At 42.4% G+C, this 24,484-nt stretch overlaps 1 protein-coding gene across 1 annotated transcript; it reads left to right on the forward strand.

Annotated features, from left to right (window-relative positions):
- The first annotated feature begins 1,046 nt into the window (after positions 1–1,046).
- LOC121854187 (rhodanese domain-containing protein CG4456-like) lies at positions 1,047–16,606 on the forward strand. Its single transcript, XM_042348673.1, has 4 exons — positions 1,047–1,153; positions 13,111–13,224; positions 14,367–14,532; positions 15,213–16,606. Exons 1-4 carry the CDS (start codon positions 1,135–1,137, stop codon positions 15,373–15,375), a joined length of 462 nt encoding a protein of 153 aa, XP_042204607.1. The 5' UTR covers positions 1,047–1,134; the 3' UTR covers positions 15,376–16,606.
- The last annotated feature ends 7,878 nt before the right edge of the window (positions 16,607–24,484 follow it).

The following is a 24,484-nucleotide window of genomic DNA, read 5'->3' on the forward strand; positions in this document are numbered from 1 at the left end:
GAATAATTTGTAACCTGCAATTTGGTATTCGACCGGTAACTCACGTGAGTCTAGGTTGATCCAGGTTTCGGTGAATGCTAGTGTATCTATTTTTTCGGTACATACCAAGGCCCTAATTTAGTCCGTTTTGTTTGCGTAGTAGACATTAAAGTTGTCGTGTTCCGAGTCCTATCTTTGTCGCGTTTAGGTTTTAACTCCGTCTAATTTAGTTTCGTCATCATTCCTAACACTATTTCCCTGTAACCTGTCACTTTGTTTACCCGCTCCCACTGCAGTCTCCTCCAACCCCGTGCTCACATGTTCCCCTAGCAGTTTAAAGTGAGTTCTTCCGCTGTGGGTACATTGTGCTAGGTCACCTCACGTGAGGTCATGTTTTACGTTATGACGTTGATATAACTAAGTAAGTTTCAGTAACGAACGTTAAAAAAATTTAGCAAAAAAATAAAAATAAAAATTAATGTGCAATTTTTTCCTAGTCTGATGATTATGCCATTTTTCCTGTGCCTTATTTTCCTCTTGCCATTTTTCCGTGCCCTTTCTTCCTGTGCCAATTTTTCCTACATTCCGCAGAGAGCTTAAGTTCTATGGAACAGACTATCAGCTCAAGCAGTAGAGTCGAGAACAGTTCAGTACTGGGCTTCAACAGGGACCTTACATATTAGGTCAGGTCAAAACCATGGGATACACAAATCCATCCACCACCCCCACCACAAACGAAAGAAGAGCTTATGAAAAATGGGCGACGTAACAATAGCTTAGGTAAAGTCAGGTCAAAAACACGAGACCCACTAATCATCTATCTTCCTTGGGCCACTGGCAAATAAATTTATGTAACATCAGTTTTATACTGACCATCACTAAGGTTTATAGAATTCATTTCCCTAATTAGACTTGCTTCAACCAAAAGTCTTTGTAACTAAAAAGAACGAAAGTAAACAATCAGGCAAATATGTTAAAGTCGCCTTAAACAAGTGAACAGCGGCGTGTGAGGTGGAGGCTCAGGGCTGTTCAGGATAACGGGGTAACGGAGTCAACTCACAGTCAGGTGGTGGCAGTGGTCGGCGGAGGTTGGTGGTGAATGCGTCGCTGGCTCGTGGCGGTGTACAGTAGACCCACGCAATAGCAGCAGCCGTCATGGAGTGTCCTCATAAAGGTAGGATGATCTCAAACAGTCTCTTATAATAATGATGACTTTTTTAACCTTAGAAAAAACAAGTTACGTCCTCGTTTTATTTTTGATCAGTTTAATACACCGGTAGGGTAGTTCTTGTGGTACCCGCTGTGGTAACCCGTGCCTCCAAACGGCAGCGTCGCAGTATTATTATTACTATTTATGAATGAATGGGTATTGGTAGTGTAACGACGGACTTGATTGATGGCCGTTTGGAGACACGAGTTACGACTTATCTCGACTGAACTGAGCCTTCGATCATTTCACTAGTGTGGATCATTTGTGCCAGAGGTATTTTTTAGCATCTTAATTTGCACTCCCTCGAGAGACGTAGAGCGAGGGGCGACCTGATAGAGGTGTATAAGTGGAAGGCAGGGCTAAACAAAGGGGACATTACAAAGGTACTCAAACTATCCAACCAGGAGCGAACTCGTAACAATGGTTTTAAATTAGACAAATTTAGATTTGGGCGTGAAGTAGGTAAACACTGGTTTGGAAACAGTAGTGGATGAGTGGAACAAGTTACCAAATATCATCATTAACTCGAATACGCTGAATAGCTTCAAACACAGGTTGGGTGTAAACGGGACTGCCCAGTATGGGCCAATAGGCCCGCTGCAGTTTCCTCCATTCGTATGTTCTTATGACTGTGTGAATGACTGATCAGCAAGAACAGGGTCTGGAGTATCAAATCACAATACATTCTCAATCTCCACTATACAACGGGATGAGAGAACACGTCTGGTCTGACCACTTCTGAAGCCCATTTCTGTTGCAACTTTGAGGCAATTAAATACAATCATCATCAGTTAAGGGAAAAGTAAAGCGAGAGTAATTGAGCCAAGGAACCAGATTCAGGTAGCTCCCTGCCCCTATAAAATCATAATGTTTAGTCAGTGTAGAATTATCGTATAATGAGAAGGCCATTTTGGATGTCTCTTTATGCTACAGTTTGAGCTAATTAATTATGTGCGGTCTTAGATCCGCACTTGCAAGAAAACTTCATCACACCAACCATTGAGAACTCTGGCCCAGTGACGCTGCAGGTGCTGTCACTTTCGTTTTTACGTCACAGCCTCGTGGTGGCCCCGTCTACCTCTGGCACTACAGTAATGTAAACACCTGTCAGGAAACAAACAAACCCGTTTGCCTTTGTAAACAGAAATCTTGATAGTATTCATTATGCGAGAACTCGTGGTGGACAACTCTGAACATAACCTTGGTAAACATGACTCACAATAAATAAACTTATTGGTAAACACAACCCAGGTTAAACAGTTACCTGGCGAGTAACAAATTATGGCAGCGTGAAAATTATCATATCGTTTATTAATAAGAACACTCCTGGGACATGTAATGTATTTGGGAATTATCTGATTCTGAAATTGAATACCAAGTTCAGAGTGAAAACGATTCTTAAAAATCATTAATACCAGTAAAGATTTCAGTACTTGTCATACAGGTGACCTTCTTACCCAAGGTGTGATAAGATTACTTAATGGAATTGTATTTTTGTAACCAAACCTTGGGACAAACTGCCACTTTTGTTACTGCAATAATGAGCACATAAGAGGCTACCATATTTAGACTATGTCAATGTCCTGAATTCGGGAAAGCATTTGTTCTGCGGATCTGTGTCCTGGAAATGCCTCGCGGGCACAAGTTTTGACAGTGATGTGAGGGAAGGGAGAGAGAACAGTGGTAAGTGTGTGCGCGTGACAATGGTCCTGTCAGCTACTGTACACCTGTTGAGATAAACCCCTGCTATCTCTTGGCTGTATGTGTATTATTGGGGAGGTGTTTGTATGAATTTTAGACACTCAAAGAGAATGTTCTATGTAAATAAGTTTGTTTATTGTATGGAGTCAAAAAGTTATGTCCTAGAATATAAAGTTTTCTATAAACGCCCGAGGAAACATTAAGTGAGGAGACTCGTACAATACTGTTTCCGGGAGCTCCAAGTTGACTTGACTAGTAGTGTGTGAACAAATACTTCTGGTTAGGTCCAGTTCGGCTCGGCTCAGCTCTGTCTTCCGTGTACTAGATATACTGCATACTGTCGGAGATAAACATTGGGGAGGGGGGGTATAGTGGTGATAAAGGAGGGAGGGTATAGTGGTGGTAAGGGAGGGAGGGTACAGTGGTGGTAAGGGAGGGAGGGTATAGTGGTGGTAAGGGAGGGAGGGTATAGTGGTGGTAAGGGAGGGAGGGTATAGTGGTGGTAAGGGAGGAGGGTACAGTGGTGATAAAGGAGGAGGGTATAGTGGTGGTAAGGAGGGAGGGTACAGTGGTGATAAAGGAGGAGGGTATAGTGGTGGAGGGAGGGAGGGCATAGTGGTGGTAAGGAGGGTGGGTATAGTGGTGGTAAGGGAGGGAGGAGGGTAGTGGTGGTAAGGAGGGAAGGAGGGAGGGTATAGTGCTGGTAAGGGAGGGAGGGTATAGTGGTCGAGGGAGGGTATAGTGCTGGTAAGGAGGGGTATAGTGCTGGTAAGGAGGGAGGGTATAGTGGTGGTGAGGGGAGGTATAGTGGTGGAGGAGGAGGTATAGTGGTGGTGGTGGTGGGAGGGAGGGTATAGTGGTGGTAAGGAGGGGGGTATAGGTGGTAAGGGGGGAGGGTATAGTGGTAGGGAGGGTAGGAGGAGGGGAGGGTATAGTGGTGGTAAGGAGGGAGGGTATAGTGGTGGTAAGGGGAGGGTATAGTGGTGGTAAGGGAGGGAGGGTATAGTGGTGGTAAGGGAGGGAGGGAGGGTATAGTGCTGGTAAGGGAGGAGGGTATAGTGGTGGAGGGAGGGGAGGATAGTGGTGGAGGAGGGAGGGTATAGTGGTGGAGGGAGGGAGGGTATAGTGGTGGTGGAGGAGGAGGGAGGGTATAGTGGTTGTAAGGGAGGGTGGGTATAGTGGTGGAGGGAGGGTATAGTGGTTGTAAGGAAGGGTGGGTATAGTGCTGGAGGAGGGGAGGGTAAGGGGAGGGAGGGTATAGTGGTGGAGGGGAGGAGGGAGGGTATAGTGGTGGAGGAGGGAGGGAGGGAGTATAGTGGTGGGGAGGGAGGAGGAGGGTATAGTGGTGGAGGAGGGAGGGTATAGTGGGTAAGGAGGGAGGAGGGTAGTGCTGGTAAGTGAGGGAGGGTATAGTGGTGAGGAGGGAGGGAGGGTATAGTGGTTGTAAGGGAGGGAGTGAGGGTAGTGCTGGTAAGTGAGGGAGGGTATAGTGGTGAAGGGAGGGAGGGAGGGTATAGTGGTGAAGGGAGGGATCGGCCATTATCTAGTACTACTGGTGAGAGACGTCTGTACCAATTATCTATATATTATTAGAAAAACATCCGGCATTGATTTAAATATAACATCACCTAAATTACGAAGGACATTCATACTTCAGTGCGATAACACACGACTTGCCACCTTCTGTTTACTCGGGACTGAAGAACAGGTCGAGGCGAGTGTGACTTGTAACCTTCTTCCCGTGCGCTCTATAACCTGATTTGTGTGCCATTGTACACGTACACACACACACACATACTGTACATACATACACACACACACACAGATGCGTACGTTTATGCTTCTCATAGGCATAAGCTCACGCATAAAAACACAACATAAGAATGAAGGAAACTACACTGGGTCTATTAGCTCACACTAGGCAGCCCTGTTTACGGCCAAGGTTTATTACTCGTATATCCATCTAACCAATATTTGAAACATCCCAATGAGTTCGAAATAATGGATTGGTTTTTTATTTTGCCCCCTTACAGCGGCCACTTTATTGTGCACCCCACACTCATCCTGTGAGCGGTAGCGCAAAAGGATTACAGAGTAGAGTTTACAACGCGTCATAAGAATTAACCCCCGTTGTCAGGATATTATGGCATTGAATGTTACACAGTATTTCAATTACATTATTTGTTTAGTTCTATATATAAAGGGTAACTTATTCACAACTGCGTGAGTACAGGCGTGTGAGGCAGTATGTCTGGCCGCACACTTTGTTATTCACATTTGCGTGAGAAGTATTCAAGCACATTGTGTATTTGGTTCTATACATGAGAACTGATATAGATAATAAGTGTAAAAAGTGGAAACAATCTTAAGATGTCAGCTATCTTGCCATTAAAGTTTAAGTGTTGTGCCATTTCACACACAGTGTGCTTGGACCTGTCCCTAAAAGGTTCTATCTTCACACAGTCGAGGACGTAGTGTTCAAGTGTGTGGCTATATGTCCGGCCACACACTTTATATTTAGCCTTGTTTACATCTGCTTGAGGAACATACTGCTAGAGGTACTTGTATCCTAACCTTAATCTAGCGGTTACAACATCTTGTAATCTAGTGATCTTGTTACTTGCTCCATATACACGTTTCATTTGATACACTTATCATGGTAAACTATGGAGCGACTAGTGCCTGTCTGCACTTGTCTACTTGCGTCAAATTCATCAATAGGTTCTTCTCTAATTACAATTTTAAGGGTTCTTTTTGACAGACCCAAATTGTATTCAACGGTGTCTGTTAGACGCGAGTTTGGCGAGGGCATCAACTCTGTCATGTTTTATGAGGCCTATGTGAGAGGGGATCCACAACAGTTTGACCTTGACACCCCGGTCAACAAGGCACGCATATTTGTGTCTGGCTTTAGAGACAAGTGCGTGACAACTTGAGTTGAGGGTACCAAGGGTAAGTAGTGAGGATAGTCAGTGATGATGAGACTGTCAGTAACAGTGGTTTCAATGAATTTAATAGTTGAGTATGGCAACTAATTCAGTTTGTAGAGTGGATGCCCGGTTGTTAATTCTAACTCCTTTCTCAATTATATTACCGTCAGGTTGAGTCACAACAATAGCACTTCCACCCCTCCCACAGGCGGTGTTAAGAGATCCATCAGTGTAAATGGTCTGTGTGATATTATCATCAGTCTGTAGAGTGTGTATGTGTTCAAGAGCTCTCACTTTGGCAGTGTGTTCGAGATAAATACTTTGTATAATTAATTTTTTAGGCGGCTATGTCAGTATTGTGATATCGAAGGGAACTGTCCGCCAGGGTGGCAGGAAGCGCTGTTGTGTCAACTTTGTACAGATGGTCTAGACTTTAGTCCAAACATCTTCATATGTGTAGCTGTAGTCTAGAAAGATATTTTAGTTTTGTTTGTTTATTCAGATACAGGACAACCTTAAAAGGCTCTTTGGAGAACTTAGCCCAAACGATTGTACGGATAATATAATAGATTACGAATTAATGAAAACAGAGCCTATCACAGGGACCTGGACATGGGATTGGCTGAGGTGACCAAAGGAGCGGGGATTATAAACAATTAATATAGTGCCAATACAACGCGACACAGAGCTTGATTAGTTTAACAACTTATTGGCAAGAATGAAATACCTTGTGGGTGGAGATGGTGGTTGTAAGAGTGCCGACCGACACAAACTTGAATTGTCTAAGAAATATTTCGGAACTGTTTTCAAAATGCCCTGACGTCATTGCCATTTTCCTTGGATTTTCACCAATTTTAATTTTCCCACTTTTCCCTTTAAGGTTGACCGCCCCCCCCCCCACCCACACACACAAAAGGAAATTCCCCTGTACCTGGCAACACAATTTATAAGTTACAATTTGCCGGAGCTAGTTTATTGGACATCCTGTGCAAGGCGATGCGCTGAAGTGTTTATAGCGCCCGGCCAACTGCGCACAACATGTAATCTTTGCGATAAATTCAGAGGTCTGTGATATTGCCTAATCAAAATTGCCAGATTTAGCGCAGTTTCCTCTACCGATACTGTAAAGTCCCGACGTTTGTGAAGCATTTATCGAGAATTATAACTTACTGTGATGGTTTATGTGCACTTAAGCCATCACAGTACAGGGTTATAATTCTCGATAAAGTCCTCACAAATATCAGAAGTTTACAGTATCGACCGCGACAAAATGCTAAATTTGGCACAATGGCTGCACTTGTCACTCGTTCAACTCAAGTCAAAATATTCTTCCTCAACTTGTCTGTTTCCCCGATTTTAAAAGATTGTATTCAACCTTAGTTGTCGTGGGTTAAGTTAGCCATGGCTCTTCTACACCTTAACCTCCTCAATAAGAACAGAAGAATGGAGGAAACTGCAACGGGCCGTTTGACCAAATACTGGGCAGTCCCATTTACACCCAACCCCTATTGCTCATATATCCTTCCAACCTATGTTTGAAACTATTCAGCGTATTCGAGTTAATGATGATGTTTGGTAACTTGTTCCACTCGTCCACTACTCTTTTTTCCAAACCAATGTTTACCTATTTCGCGCCTAAATCTAAATTTGTCCAATTTAAAACCATTGTTACGAGTTCGCTCCTGGTTGGACAGTTTGAGTTCCTTTGTTATACCACCTTTGTATAGCCCTGACTTCCATTTATACACCTCTATCATATCGCCCCTCACTACGTCTCTCGAGGGAGTGCAAATTAAGATGCTTTAACCTGTCTGTCTTCTAGTTAATTTTATATAGTTCTCTTCAATTAATTAAATAATCTGAGGGTAATTTCCTGCTCAGCCTCTGCTTCAAAGATTAACCGCAGACTTAAGTTGAAAATGCTGCGACTATAAAAATTTCTGCGCCATTTGTTAGTGTTTCCTGATAAAACTATATTTCGTGTACATTATTTTGACACGAGTTTTCAACGAAGCACCAGTTTATATCCTCCATCTGATGTTCATGCACCTGACCTCTCAAGATCCTCTGTACGAAACTTTGGAAAGCTTGTGCCTTGTGATCACCAGCAAGGTCACCGGGCTGGCAAACTCGGCTGACGTAGCACTGAGTGGTGGGGAAACATTAATTCATAGCATTATGGCTGATGTTGACAACGGTACAATCTGAGTTATTATCGACTTTACTTGAATTATTATACTGTATATATCGACCCGTGGCTCATTGCCAAAACTTGCCCCTTATTTCAGATTCCACCTAAACATCCTTTAATCATCAGGTGGAATAAAAATGCCATAATGAAATTGCCTTATTCACGTTTAGTAGTTAACTCCTTCACTAAGGGACGCTACAAGGGGTTAAAAATCCGCCGCAACATAAGTGGGCGCCACCAGTCTGCTGCGGATAATAAACAAACCTGACAGCTGATGAGCGCTGCCCTCAATACACTCCACCACGCGTCTATTTTATTGACATTCCCTACATAACCCACTGATCAAACCGTCAACGTCCTTATTAATGATAAACACATTGGGGGATGCCTGGTATAACGTCAACTACTGTATCTTTGTTAAAGAGAAACCCTGAAATACTGTCAACCTTAAACACTGGGCACGGTGTGGGTAATGTTGTGGTGTAACGTAACCTGGAGAGTGAGTGTTACAGCTCCCCGACCTTCTGTGTCACTGCAGTCACTAGAAGGGGTTGTATGAAGCAGCCACTTACAGTGTTACCACCACCACCTGGCCCCCTGACTCTCAGTGTTACCACCCTAACTGTTGGTGATACATCGGTAACGCGCGTAACTCGCCAATATATCAAGGGTTCGAGCCTCGGCCCGGACACACGTGTGAGGGGTGTTATCCAGTGTGACCCTCACTACCAAACATCCTGTACGGGATAGACCAGCCGCCCGAACGACTAGCAAGCTGATAAGTGACGAAAATTATAAAAAAGTGCAATGACCTCGATGTTAGGTGAAGCATCTCCACTCTGTCGTTTTCAGCTTCAGAAATTTGTTACATTCCTCCCGCTGGTGTACTGGGCGGTGACAAAGAGGAGACGCCTGCCAACCTACGTCCCGAGGCCGTTTAGCACACGTGAGATACTGTTACTTTGTTCTCGTCGCTGCTCACTGCTTCGTATATTGTAAAGAGCCGTGACAACAGCCTTAAGGTGCGTATAGCATATGTTGTTTATATTATTCTTTGTAATTTTGTAAAGTGTTTGGTTAGGTTAGGTGGCAAGACTCAGGTTTACCTCAGGATACCGCTGTTGAGATGGCCTCTTGCCAGGCGCGGTGCTCCACATACCCGAGTGTGGTGCCAATCCTTACATCTCCCCCCCCCCCCTCACCCACATACATAAAACAAACGAATACACGCGCACCTACTGTCATTCAACACACACACACACACAGTGGGAGAATGTGAAGATAACTTGTTGACCAAGAGAGGCGAAGACTGGTTTGTTGTTGTGATGGAGGTGTTACTCTACTCTAATTGGATTCAGCCGCAGTAAAGTGTAGCGTACAGATTTTCATCACTGGCATGAAGTCCAGCTTTGTCCAGCCCTGGCCAGGTGAGATGGCCTGGTGACTAACTACAGTTGAGACTTGTGGACTCGTACAAATTTCTAAGTGGATTGACCAAGGAGGTAAGCCTAAGTGTATTTAATTGTGAAACCTTTTACAATAACTTGCCATCTCCTTTGATATAAATGTAATTTATTTTGTAAATAAATGTAAATAGTGTAATTTGACATTTACATATTCCCGTGATAACTTTACACCACTTGAGAACATGTTACCAATTGACTTTATACGCAGTGAATATAATAACTAATTATTCCCCCCAGACTCACTAACGGTTAGGGGCGGTGGCAGCATATGACTGATGATTAAGACGATATAACCTCTCGAGTGGGTTAAGGGAGATGAGCTTAAGATAAACAAATTATACCCCCGCCCCCCCCACACACATCTTGCCTCCACCTGTCACAATGTTCCTGTATTCTCAACAATTATACTTGGGGGGCCTCTGCGATACACGGACAAAATATCACCAGATGAAAATAATAACTGATAAAACTTGTCACTGGAGATGGTTGATGGCTCTTCTACTTATAACAATAAATAGCCCTCCCGCTCATACCAATGGGGTTAGGTTAGGTTAAATGGGGTTCTGTCCGTTGTTGTCTTTTTTGTATGCTGGCCGCTAACCTTGAGCAATGTTTTGGTTCATCTGCCCGGGGAGGTGGGACGAGGAGGAGGGGGGGGGTGGGGTGTCCTAACAGCTGGGTGATGTGTGGTACCTCCAGGCAGGGAAATGACGCACACTGACCCTATAACAGGAAACATGAGAAGGTAGACAGTGTCTACTATCCAAACTTTCTTATCAATGGTTGACTTAAACTTGTTAAAGATTAAACCCCACGAACTGGATTAATGGTAACACCCCAATGACGTTTTATTTGCATGTTCCTAATGGTCTATATTAGATTATATTCAACAAACTAAAATATTAATGTTAGTCGAGATGGCAACACCCCCTTGTTTTTTGCTGTATATTGTTAGGACCTGACAGGCGCGTATTAACATTGGTAATTTATTTCACCCACACCTGGAGGTTATCAATGTCTGTCAAAAGTCTGAAGCATCACGCCAGCACATGCATGAGCTGGTGAGGATGATATTACCAGCGGTGTATATCTTTACTCTAAACATACTCACTGGGTCACTTGACTTCCTGGTGTCGTCTGTATTGTGGGCGAGGTGGGCGTTGTTTACATGTAGCTGACGACACCATCACCCGCCCACACTCCGGCATACTAAGCGTGTCCTTGGCAGGGTGCCGGTAGGACACGTGAGATAATGATGTGTAGCTATAAATTTCCTAACTATGTCCAGCATAGTGGTTGGGTATGTTGAAGGCTGGTCACTCGTCCCTGTCGGTATGTTCCGTGGGGGTCACGCGTCCTCATCCTCCCCCTAAACATGTGCCGTCGCCTCCCCAGATAAGCCTCACATACCGTGTTGTTCTCGTCACATTCACTCCTCTTATCGCCTGATTACCTCAACAGTGGACATGATAAAATGGAGCTGTATTGGCTACCTCTCCTCACACACCCGTCTCTCTCCTTCTACTCTATGTTCAAAATTAGGTCTAATTTTATGGAAAACTAATATTAGAATACCTCGTCTACCGTATGTATGTGTTTGTCTTCTATAAGTGGTTGTTAATTCAGGTTTGTATTTTCAGATTTTTAAAGTTAGATATTATGGTCTAGATTTATTTTTTCACATTTGTTTTTATTTATTTTTAATGTTGATTCAAAAGACCATTGACGAAAGGTTTGGAGATCACGATTTAATTAATCATTCCTAACGAGTAAACCAATTAATCGGTGTCACCTTACATAATTAATACTATCCAACATTACAAGTGGTCACCTGCACACACTAACATGTGTTTCAGCGTTAAGAGGGCGACTCCGATAAGGTTAGATCTCATCGATAAGGTCCAATTAACTAATGCAGTGACATTTTAGGGGGTGTAAACCAGTTAGCGTGATAGTGTTTGTGAAACCTGCAACCCTGAGGCTATATTGAACTCCCATACTCTTTAATATTAGGTGTGTTGGCGGCAATCACCTGTACAAAGTTGAGGTTTGTTTACATCCGCTGGAGAGAGGGGCAAATGCGGCGATAAAGCTTCGTAAATTTTCACGCTCTTTTATTTCTCTAAAAAATATTTCCTCTTTTTATTCCCTCTTGTTTCTTCCGTTTACTCCACCTTGTTTCTTATTCCCAATCTTCCACTATATTATCTCCCTACCATCTATTCTCCACCTCAAAAGGTAAAGAATCTAATAAAATACACCAATTAATCCCTCCCCCTAACTCGGTATGTACCAAGTTGCAGAAGGGGCAGATCTTACCAAGGTGTACTAAGTGTTTTTCATAACTACGTACTGTATCGTTACACTTTATTATCCCCGACTTGTTTTTGTAGAACTGTTGTGAAAATATCTCTTGAAATGTATTTATTATTGTTATTTATTATCATTGTTAATATTATTATTATTATTATTAATATTATTATTATTGTGATGATGGATGCCGCGACACAAAAAATATACCCCAAAATCAGGTGATGTGGCGGGGGTGATGGTGACAATGGTAGTGATGGTGACGATGGTGGTGATGACAGTGATGATGGAAATGTTGGTGGATGTGTTGGTTGTGGGGTTGATATGGTTGTGGTGATACTGGCAACGGTGGTGGTGGTGACAGTGATAACCTTGAGTGTGTGGAAGGTGCGCCTCAGGTGTTGCACAATCCCTGCAGACGCCTCATGATATTCACTAACTCCCTCCCAAACCATTAATGTTACACCGCCTCCCTCAAGTACCAACACTCACCTACGGCTTCTGGTCTCCTTAGTCTCATTCTCTAAAGTTTACATCATTTAATTATCACTATCTCGTACGTGATGACGAAGCTTTGAAGATAATGATAATATGTTCACCACTAATCAATAACACGTTACTATAACACGAGAGCTGGTACTGTGTTGCTCCGTGTGATATAATTGTTAGTATTTCATTTACAGTTTTTACGGAGTGAGAAAACCGGGAGATTGTTTATTTTTTTTAGTTCGCTATTATTTCTCATGCATTAGTCCTTCTTTGTCCAGTTTTAGTACAGGAGGAAACCCGATTGTACCCAGAGAAAACCTGTCATGCTTGGTTGGGTCACACTAGATGACACTTTTCACATCTGTCTCGTGCTGGGAATCGAACCCAAGACCAGTGAGAGATAAACACTTCACCACTGTTACGCCACCATCCTCCTATTTTCACCAGACTTACGGGATAAAGTCTATCATAACAGGACATGTTTTCCTCCCCAGTCGATAAATTTCTCAATTATAATGGAACTAAAAGGGTCTAAGATGCAGTTGTTCGTATTGATCTTTTATACGCATTTATGGACAGCCACATGGAACCTAGTGACCTCTGATATAAAATAAGTTTAATAAGTTTAAAAATCAAAATAAATTAAACGAATACTTTAAAAATTTATTGAGATTAAGTACCCATAATGCAGTTCAAATTATTCCTCATTGCCCTCGACTTCGTACATACTTTATCGATTTCTTCATAATACATTTTGTTATTCATTCAGTTTTGGTGTGGTTTCATTATTCTTTACGTAATTTTGTGTAACTGAGTATCTTGTTTATCCGACAGAGATCACGTACGATGAGCTGTCCTCGCATCTCGATGATGTAACGGTCATCGACGTCCGGAATCGCAACGAGTTACAGGCTGATGGTCAGATCCCAGGATCCCACTGTATCCCAGGTACTGTTTGAGGATCCTACTGTATCCCAGGTACTGTTTGAGGATCCTACTGTATCCCAGGTACTGTTTGAGGATCCCACTGTATCCCAGGTACTGTTTGAGGATCCTACTGTATTCCAGGTACTGTTTGAGGATCCCACTGTATCCCAGGTACTGTTTGAGGATCCTACTGTATCCCAGGTACTGTTTGAGGATCCTACTGTATCCCAGGTACAGGGTATCCCTGTTTGAGGATCCTCTGCAGGTACTGTTTGAGGATGACTGTATAACGGGTATCTGTTTGAGGGTATTACATACTGTATCCCAGGTACTGTTTGAGGACTGTATCCCAGGTACTGTTTGAGGGTATCCCAGGTACTGTTTGAGGATCCCCAGGTACTGTTTGAGGATCCCACTGTATCCCAGGTACTGTTTGAGGATCCTACTGTATCCCAGGTACTGTTTGAGGGTATCCCAGGTACTGTTTGAGGATCCCACTGTATCCCAGGTACTGTTTGAGGTATCCCAGGTACTGTTTGAGGATCCTACTGTATCCCAGGTACTGTTTGAGGATCCTACTGTATCCCAGGTACTGTTTGAGGATCCTACTGTATCCCAGGTACTGTTTGAGGATCCCACTGTATCCCAGGTACTGTTTGAGGATCCTACTGTATCCCAGGTACTGTTTGAGGATCCTACTGTATCCCAGGTACTGTTTGAGGATCCCACTGTATCCCAGGTACTGTTTGAGGATCCTACTGTATCCCAGGTACTGTTTGAGGATCCCACTGTATCCCAGGTACTGTTTGAGGATCCTACTGTATCCCAGGTACTGTTTGAGGATCCTACTGTATCCCAGGTACTGTTTGAGGATCCTATTGCATCCCAGGTACTAGTCGAGCCTCCCATTGTATCCTAAGCAACTCGATCCACTAGATAAATGTTCATCTTCATCAAACCTCTTAAGAAACTTTTAGATCAAAATAAAAGAAGAATGATAATGTACACAGACACATCTTCGGTGTATCAATGTAAATTCTATACAATAAATCATTTCTTAAAAGAGTTTATATACCAGTAGAGTACCTTATAGAGTTGTTAGAGAGTATCAATTATGAACATCAGTTAAGGTAATATGAGTAAGATGGATTTTCCCATTACAGTGACGGAAATCAAATATGCGTGTGGGCTGGATGAGACGACCTTCAAGGCGAGGTATGGTTTCGACAAGCCTGGACCGGACGAGTCGCTTGTGGTGTGCTGCAAGACGGGTGTCCGCTCCAAGACGGCCTGTGACCTACTCCAGGCCAAGGGGTTCAAGCGGCACAGGTAAACAGCTACATCAACTAATACAAAACTTCTCTGAGCAAGATATGGTTATTGTGGTGAGAGACGTTGATTGTGTGATGTAGATGATAACTGAAGAGTAGAGTCGATAAAAGAATCTTTTTATGTAATGGTTAGTTACTGGAGACACGTCTATGGATTATATAGTGTTAGTGTTAGTGTGAGTGTGTGTGTGTGTGTGTGTGTGTGTGTGTGTGTGTGTGTGTGTGTGTGCGTGCGTGCGTGCGTGCGTGCGTGCGTGCATGCATCTGTGTGTGTGTCTGCATGTGTGTGTGTGACTGCAGTGTGTGAATATGTGTGTTTGACTACTTGTGCCTGTTCATGACTGCTCGTGTGTGCGCGACTGCGTGTGTGTTAATATGCATGGTCATTCCTTGGTAGTCGAGGCTGATTTTTAGTCAAGTTTTGAAAACTGTACAAAAATATATTTTTTGTTGGTCAAATATGGTAAGTCATGGATAGGAAAATTTTCTCGTGATAAACAAAGGCTTTTAATTATAGTGTTATATACAAATAATAATGGTGTGCAGCGAAGCTTCTTACTAGTAGATGAGGTAAATTTCTTTATCACGATATACAAATATTTCTCAGAAAACAGTACCAAACGTCCTTCTTTTAATTTGACCTTAGGATATCAAGCATAACTTTACCATCTCCTGCAGGATCTACCGTGGCTCCTTCAGCGAGTGGGAGGAGAAGGGAGGTGACACGGTCAAGCCAGGACAGCCCCATGAGATAGAGTTCTCGGACAGTGAAGAGGAGGAACAACAGTCGTGTCGCGTCGGCTCGTCCTGCACTCGTAATGGCTCTTCAAAGAGGTCGTGATAAATTTCCCCAAGTGTTGGAGTGACTCATCGTCCCATAGAGGATATTTCAAACACCCGTAAGACTTGTGACAGCTTACTTCAGAATTCATGAGGGTTTATCCTAAAACATGTGAAGACTCGTCCCAAAGTTCATAAAGGTTTATGTTATAACTTCCTAATAACTTGTGCCAGAATTTGTGAGGGTTTATCTGTAAGTTTCATTATAACGTGTGGAGACTTCTAGGTATTTTTTTCCCTTTGCCATTTTTAAAGTTAATGTGACACATCATTTTAAGGATGTCGGGGAACCTGAATTCAATTGCTTCTAAATGTTTGTTTCCATTTATGAGGAATTTGATCAACACAGTACCAATGGCAATATACACAACCAATGTCACTGTGTCGGGTTGTAAGGGAACCCCTGGCTTCATTTACTATGGATGTTTCAAGGGCAGGGAATTACTGTACTATACTAATGGATGTTGTGAAAAGGCAAGAGCTGTATCTCAACAAATGTAGAGACTATCACTACTGTGGTGTATGACATTAATACAGATATTGAATATAAATTGAACCTATTATGTAAGGAGTATGCATATGTGCGAGAGTATGAATACCTGTATAAAGACAGATTCGTCTCTTATCGACTACATAAACGGTCACAAAAACAGAGCGAACGTACACATGGTCATAAAAGTATCTGCACACATTTTGCATGAAGCAATCGATACAACATTGCAAAATGTTATATCATTTGCCAAGAACATTTCCTGTTTTATCCATAGTATTATTATAGTCACACCAGAATAAAAGAGATTAATCTTGTGAACAATGTGTAGTGTGGATCATGGTGGTGGTAATGTTGTGACACGGGTGTAGTGATCATTTAAGAAATCATCGTACCCAATGTGCACAGATACTTTTTTGGTCGTGTGTACAGATCATGTTGCAAAAGTGGACTCCTACAAGTGTACTTAGACTAATGAATTATTATATTGTACTGTATCACGAATACGAAGATTTTGCAACTACAGTACTGCATACAAACTTATGAGAAAATCAGAATACAAGACTGTAATGCTAATGTTTGTGATTGAATGTTCTCAGGTATATTTTTGTAGATATTATATTGTGGTTTCCAGATGAAATTCATTTATTCCAATATACAATTGGACAAATAAAGACGAAACTGTGTGTGCTTAATCCCATATTGGGAGAGTCACGATGAACATACAATTTCAAACATTTTATTTTAGTTTTTCAATTAATCATTCCTGAAGAAGCGCTTGTCGATTTGGAGGTGTTATCAAAGACAGAAATTCTAGGTTCTTCCCCAGTTACAACTCTAAACAAGTTTCCAGCTTCCCTAACACTCCACACCAACATGAGTGACTACACATTGCATTAACAACAAACTGGTGACTGTAACAAGACAACTGATGTCTCAACAAAATGCATTCCACTCGGTGTTATTTTTACTTATGGCAAGAAGACCATTAAAATCAATGGCTAGAAAATAGTGAACTTTAAAAAGAATTAAAACTCGAAGCAAGAGAGAAGTTCTGGTCACTTGTTGATACTGCAAGACCAGCAAGTGAAAGTTAGTTAGCCTAGACATGGAGGAAATAATCACACTTAAGTGAGGAGAATGTGACCCGGTAACAAAGTGGTTTCTTTACATGTTTGGCTCTCTGTTCCTGCCACCAGCTCAGAGGGTGATTTCCTATCAACCTATGAGAACCTAGACAACAGTGGTGCTAAGAGTGGCGTCAATATGTTAGATGAAAGATGCCAACAGTGTTAGAAAGAAAGGTGAAATAACTACACACCAGTCAGTTTACATATCTGTTGGCGACAATGTTCCCAACACTGATGTTACAAACATTCTCGTGTGTTTTTCACAGTATGGTTTACAGCACTGTTGCCAACACAATACCGGTGTGTACTGTATGTGTTTAATGATTGAAACGGCCCTGAATATTCACATTCCGCATACCCTGCAGGCAGTTAATTAGTAGCGATTTACAGATTGCCCACGAGGGGGCTAGTTTATTGGGCACCCCCTTACATACTGTGCAAGGTGAAGCGTTTACAGTGCCCATCTGGAAAGCATGCGGAGTTCATGCTTGCCTTTATGACTCATGCATTAAGGGCGTAAAGGCCTGAAGGGTCATGGGTTTGGTCAGCAAGTTACATGAAGTGACAGAATGATGAGTGTATGGGCAAGCTCAGGGTTGCCAATGTACTAGGCGTGGCGAAGTACAGTGGGGGTGGTGGAGGTGGTGATATGGTGTGGTGGGACAGGTACAGTTGGGGTGGATGGAGACACGTAGGCATTGACAACATTGAGGGACACACCTTTTAGTGTGATGGAGTGTGCGTCGACATGTCGGTGAGGTACAGGTAGCCGGGGGTGATGTCCTCAGATATTGCAGGTCAATATCAGTCCCATTCATTGACAACTGGGACAACTTCTACGGCAGAAGGGACCTTTATGCTAGGGATGGGGTGCACATGTCTAGGGATGGAGTAGCAACCCTGGCTGGGGCTCTAGAGGGGGCAGTTCAAAAGATATCGAAGTCTTTAAACTGCTAGGAGAACATATGAGCACGGGGGTGGAGGAGACTGCTGTGGGAGCGGGTAAACAAAGTGAAAGATTACAGGGAAATAGTGTTAGGAATGATGACAAAACTAAATTAGACGGAATTTAAAACTAAACGCGAACAGTAGAAGTATGAGAAACAAAATGGATGATATTAGGGCCTTGGTATGTACCGAAAAAATCGATATAATAGCATTCACTGAAACATGGATCAACCTAGACACACCTGAGTTACCGGTCGAATACCAAATTGCGGGTTACAAACTGTTCCATACCGATAGGCAGACCAGGAAAGGAGGCGGAGTAGCAATCTATGTTAGGGATAATCTGAAGTGGGAAATAAAAACAGGAATACAGAAACAATTTGGATAGAATTAAACGACGGTAGGGAAAAATTAATCACAGGAATAATATATAGACCTCCCAATCTCGATTGAGTCAATGAGCGACTTATCTGGGATGAAATGTGCAGGGCTTCCATACACAACAAAGTCTGTATAGTAGGCGACTTTAACCTTGGCCAAATAGATTGGACTGACCTTACAGGTAACTCAGAATCAGAGGATTTTCTCGAGACAATCCAGGACTGTTTCCTAAGTCAACATATAACCGAACCCACCCGGGGTAATAATATACTCGATTTAGTTCTGTCAAACAGAGAAAACCTCATTAGCAATGTCGAGGTAGGGAACGAACTTGCAAACAACGATCACATAGAAATTAGATTCCAGTTAGATTTTCAGGGCAGACGTAAGGAAAATTCCACTAAAGTACCAGACTTCAGAAGGGCAAACTTTGACAGTTTAAAGAGGCAGCCGAGAGAGGTGGTGTCGCGCTTGGCTGTGAACCTGACAGATGACACCGACCTGATAACGAGATCTGAGATTGCCGAGTTCCACGACAATTTAAATAGTGAGTTAATTAATGCACAAAGGCAGAACATACCATACAAAAAACTCGGATCAGACAACAATGACCCTAAATGGATAAATAATTATTTAAAGAACATCATTGGCCAAAGGAAGGCTATAGGTAGAAGGATAAATCGTGGCGAAATTCACCTCCGGGATTATTATAGGGTATTGGCGAGTAGAGTTAAAACCGAGATAAGAAAAGTCAAGAGGAATAATGAGGTAAGGATAGCAAGGGAGGCGAAAACTAACCCCCAAAGGATTCTACCAAATGTATCAAACTAAAACACGAGAAAAGATTGGACCAATACGGTCAGACACAGGCGAGCTAATTGATAATGACGGAGAAATGAACAATAATTTGAATAATTATTTTTCGACAGTTTTCACCACCGAAAATTTAAACATGATACCCGGGGCACCGACTCTATTCAGAGATAGTGAAGAAAACAAATTTAGCGAGATAGTAGTGACTAGTAACTATGTTAATAAGCAAATAGACAAACTGAAGCCTGATAAGTCACCTGGTCCCGAAGAGATATTTGCCAGAGTATTAAAGGAATGTAAGGAAGAGCTTCGTATGCCCTTAGCAAAGTTGTTTAACATGTCCTTAAAAAACAGGTGTAGTACCAGAATCCTGGAGGATAGCGAATGTAATACCGATTTTCAAGAAGGGGGATAGATCACTATCCTCTAACTACCGCCCAATCAGTCTAACATCAATAGTAGGCAAATTACTGGAAGCAATCATTTCAAACTATTCGAAATCACCTGGAGAAGCACCGATTGATCAATGATTCCCAGCATGGCTTCACAAGTTGACGTTCATGTCTAACTAATCTATTAACATTCTTTTCATCAGTTTTCGAATCGGTGTACGAGGGGCACAAATATGATGTGGTATATCTCGACTTTAGCAAAGCCTTCGACAGAGTCCCCCACGAAAGACTAATTAGAAAGGTAGAAGCACATGGCATCAAAGGTAATATCCTTAAATGGATTAGGGCGTTGTTACAAGACAGGAAACAGCGAGTGAGCATTAATGGCACTACGTCCCATTGGAGCAACGTCACAAGTGGAGTTCCCCAAGGCTCAGTACTTGGACGATTATTATTTATTATATACATAAACGACATAGATATCGGCATAGACAGCAACATAAGCAAATTTGACACTAAAATAGGACGTGTTATTAAATCTGAAAAGGACTCCACAAAACTACAGGAAGAAGGACTCCACAAAACTACAGGAAGATCTAAACAAATTTTTCGAATGGTCTGAAAAATGGCAGATGAAATTCAACGTGGACAAATGCAAAGTACTCAGTATAGATGTAAACAGGGAAACCAGATACCAGATGAACAACGATGCCATAGAGAAATCCGACTGTGAGAGAGATTTAGGAGTAATGATAAGTAGGAACCTTAAGCCAAGTAAACAATGTATTTTTGCTCGTAACAAGGCTAATAAAGTACTTGGGTTCATACAAAGGAGTGTTAGTTACAAGACTAGCGAGGTCATCCTAAAACTGTATCTTGCTCTTGTGAGACCACACCTGCATTAAGCAGTTCAGTTCTGGTCACCGTATTACAGAATGGATATAGAATCCTTGGAAAGAATTCAGAGGAGAATGACAAGACCTTGATTATAGAGACAGGTTAAAGCATCTTAATTTGCACTCCCTCGAGAGACGTAGAGCGAGGAGCGACCTGATAGAGGTGTATAAGTGGAAGGCAGAGCTAAATAAAGGGGACATTACAAAGGTACTCAAACTATCCAACCAGGAGTGAACTCGTAACAATGGTTTTAAATTAGACAAATTTAGATTTAGGCGTGAAATAGGTAAACACTGGTTTGGAAACAGTAGTGGATGAATGGAACGAGTTACCAAATATCATCATTAACTCGAATACGCTGAATAGCTTCAAACATAGGTTGGATGCTTATATGAGCAATAGGGGTTGGGTGTAAACGGGACTGCCCAGTATGGGCCAATAGGCCCGCTGCAGTTTCCTCCATTCTTATGTAGCCCTGGTAGAGACAACTCAGACACAGGAGTGGGCGCGGCTTGCGGTGGGTGGAGGACAGGTTGAGGCACCACGTGTCGTGAAGATGAGGCAGGACTTCGCTCGGGGGCAGCAGGACACACCAGGGCAGGCACTACACTAGTAGTGAAGGCCGCAGGCGGTGGAGTAGGCTTCAAAACACACTCAAGGGTCTAGTGACCTATCTAAGATAATATTCAGTGATCTTAAAAACAAGATCAATGTTCAGCTTCACGGTCAACATTATGTCTGGCTGTATTAATAAGACCCACCATGTACAGTGTCAAGTTGTAATAAGAACATAAGGAGTCTGCAATAGGCCGGTTGGCCTATGCATGGCAGCTCCTGTCGAGAGTTACTACCACACTCTATCATCCATAAATCTATCTAGCCTCCTTTTGAAACTTTCCAGCGTTCCAGCACTTACTACAAAGTTGCTAAGCTTGTTCCACTCGTCCACCACCCTTCCTATCTCCCTCCTAAACCTAAACTTATCCAGCTTAAATCCGTTGCTCCTAGTCCTATCCTGCTCGGATATTATAAGAACTTTATCTATATCCCCTTTATTGATTCCTTTCACCCACTTAAATACTTCTATCATATCTCCCCGCACTCTTCATCTTTCTAGGGAATGCAAGTTAAGTTTCTTTAACCTATCCTGATATGGAAGGTTTCTAAGTCCCGGAATCATTTTTGTCATTCTTCGCTGCACCGACTCTAGTGAATTGATATCCTTTCTATAATAAGGGCACCAGAACTGAACCGCATAATCGAGGTGCGGCCTGACTAGCTCAAGATATAGTTGCAATAAAACCTCTGCACTCTTATTACTTACACTTCTAGATATAAAACCCAATACTCTGTTTGCCTTATTTCGAACATTAACGCACTGTTTTCTAGGCCGTAGGTCCGGGCTTACAAGTACCCCTAGGTCTCTTTCACAAGTCGACTTCTCTACGTTGATGTTGTTAAGGCTGTATACATTGTCAGTATTTGTTCTTCCAATATTAAGTACGCTGCACCTGCTGGTGTTGCATTTCATTTGCCATTTTTCAGACCACCCTTGCAGTTTATTTAGATCCTCCTGTAATGCATTTGCATCCTGCCCTGAATTAATCTGCCGCCCTATTTTGGTGTCATCCGCAAACTTGGTTAACGTTGAGGCTAAGTCCAGCTTATCCTCCCAAATATACAGACAATGGCAGAGAGAGATCCGTGCTCCTGATTTTTATCAGTGTTTTAGCACTCTCCTGCCGTGCGTGTGTGGCTCTGATGGCAGCTAGTACGGTAATCAAGTAAAACGACAACTTATATTAACGAGTCATTCAGGGGAAAATTGTGCACGCTTTATGTATGGTACCTTCATAGTTGAACACCAGCTGGGTGTATTGTAGGTCTGATATAATTTTATAATTTTTATCAATAACGGGGCGGCCTGCTGGGATCAACCGGGCATTATACACGACCCACCTCACATGATGTAAGGCCCCAAACAAAATTCCCTCGACACTTTCTGCAATATATCTACTTGAAAATTATTTAAGAGGGATTGTAATTCTACTTCTATTTACTAACATCATTCCTTGCATTTTAGTTTGCTTTGCATAGTCTGACAATTTATAATGAAGGCCAGTGTTCACCAGCTATAAATCAGTGACATGTACATACTGTTTGACCCACAAAAAGATTTCAGATACTGTATAATATTACCAAGTGTCGAGGGAATTATTTGTGGGGTTAAGTGAAGATCAAAGAAATCGACTTTGTAAAGGAGACCAACTGGAGCATCTTCCTACGTGAGGGGGAACCAGCTTCATCCAGTCATACCCAGCAGTAGTTTACTTACCACACTAGCAGTTATGTATATATACGCATGTGTGTCATAGTCTAGCATGTATACACTGTAAGGTATGTATATACAATCAGACAAAATTCGTGTCGCGGTTTTGTCCGAAGATTAAATGTAACTCGTGAAACATTATGAGAACCCCCCTACCACAAGGCAGAGCGCACCCTTAGGCATATGTTTTCACCAAATTCCACGGCACGACTTTTGCCTTTCATTGTACGCGTCCGTGTCACACTCTAGTCTGTGTGCATTTAGTGTTATCTGTCTGTCTGTCTGTCTGTCGGTCGTATACACGTCTCTGTGTAGGCCTTTACACCCCGCTATAAAAGTGACCAGTAATACAACTCCGAGGAGCACTTGTTATCTGCCAAACCTCACCACCCAAGGTCAAGCAGCTAACGGTAACTACTGTTCTAGTTCTCCCTTTAACAACACTAATTACTCTGTTTAATTTCTATGTTTATCCATAAATAATCCTTCACATAGGAAAAAAGAAACTACCACAATCTAGAAAATCATAAACGAATATTTACCGAGAAACTTTAAGCAGAAAAACATGGTTGACAACACAGGAGAAGTGAGGTCAGGGGTGAAGGCCAGATCAGCTGACCACAGTTCACAACACCACGCGCCATGAAGCAGTCTTGGGTGCTGCTGCTCCCTGTACGTCCTTCACCGTGTGCTTCCTGGTGTGGTAGTGGTGGTGATATTATAGTGTTGGTGGTATAGTGTTGGTGGTGTTTTTGTGGTGGTGGTGTTATTATAATGGTGGTGATGGTGATGATGGGTGGGTGTGTCCAGGTAGTGATGATGGGTGGGTGGGTGTGTCCAGGTGGTGGTGATGATGGGTGGGTGGGTGTGTCCAGGTGGTGGTGGTGATGGGTGGGTGGGTGTGTCCAGGTGGTGGTGATGATGGGTGGGTGGGTGGGCAGAACATACCTTACAAAAAACTCAGATCAGACAACAATGACCCTAAATGGATAAATAATTATTTAAAGAACATTATTGGCCAAAGGAAGGCTATAGGTAGAAGGATAAACCGTGGCGAAATTTACCTCAGGGAGTATTATAAGGTATTTGCCGGTAGGGTTAAGACCAAGATAAGAAAAGCAAAGAGGAATAATGAACTGAAGATAGCAAGGGAGGCGAAGACAAACCCCAAAGGATTCTACCAAATGTATCAAACTAAAACACGAAATAAGATTGGGCCAATACGTTCAGATACCGGCGAGCTAACTGATAACGACTGAGAAATGAGCAATAATCTGAATAAATATTTTTCAACAGTTTTCACCACCGAAAATTTAAACATGATACCCGAGGCACCGACTCTATTTAGAGATAGTGAAGAAAACAAATTAAGTGAGATAGTAGTGACTAGTAACGATGTTAATAAGCAAATAGACAAACTGAAGCCTAATGAGTCACCTGGTCCCGATGAGATATTTGCCAGAGTATTAAAGGAATGTAAGGAACAGCTTAGTATGCCCTTAGCAAAGTTGTTTAACATGTCCTTAAAAACAGGTGTAGTACCAGAATCCTGGAGGATAGCGAATGTAATACCGATTTTCAAGAAAGGGGGTAGATCATTATCTTCTAACTACCTCCCAATCAGTCTAACATCAATAGTAGGCAAATTACTAGAATCAATCATTTCAAACTCTATTCGAAACCACCTGGAGAAGCACAAGTTGATCAATGATTCCCAACATGGCTTCACT

The sequence above is a fragment of the Homarus americanus genome, unplaced genomic scaffold (assembly GCF_018991925.1).
Source record: "Homarus americanus isolate GMGI-L3 unplaced genomic scaffold, GMGI_Hamer_2.0 scaffold46577, whole genome shotgun sequence".
Lineage (NCBI taxonomy): Eukaryota > Metazoa > Arthropoda > Malacostraca > Decapoda > Nephropidae > Homarus > Homarus americanus.

Bases quoted from the DNA above. Each gene is read 5' to 3' on its own strand.
- LOC121854187 (XM_042348673.1), top strand. The intron at 13,225-14,366 runs GTACTGTTTGAG...TTCCCATTACAG, and splicing joins AGGATCCCACTGTATCCCAG to TGACGGAAATCAAATATGCG. The intron at 14,533-15,212 runs GTAAACAGCTAC...CATCTCCTGCAG, and splicing joins AAGGGGTTCAAGCGGCACAG to GATCTACCGTGGCTCCTTCA.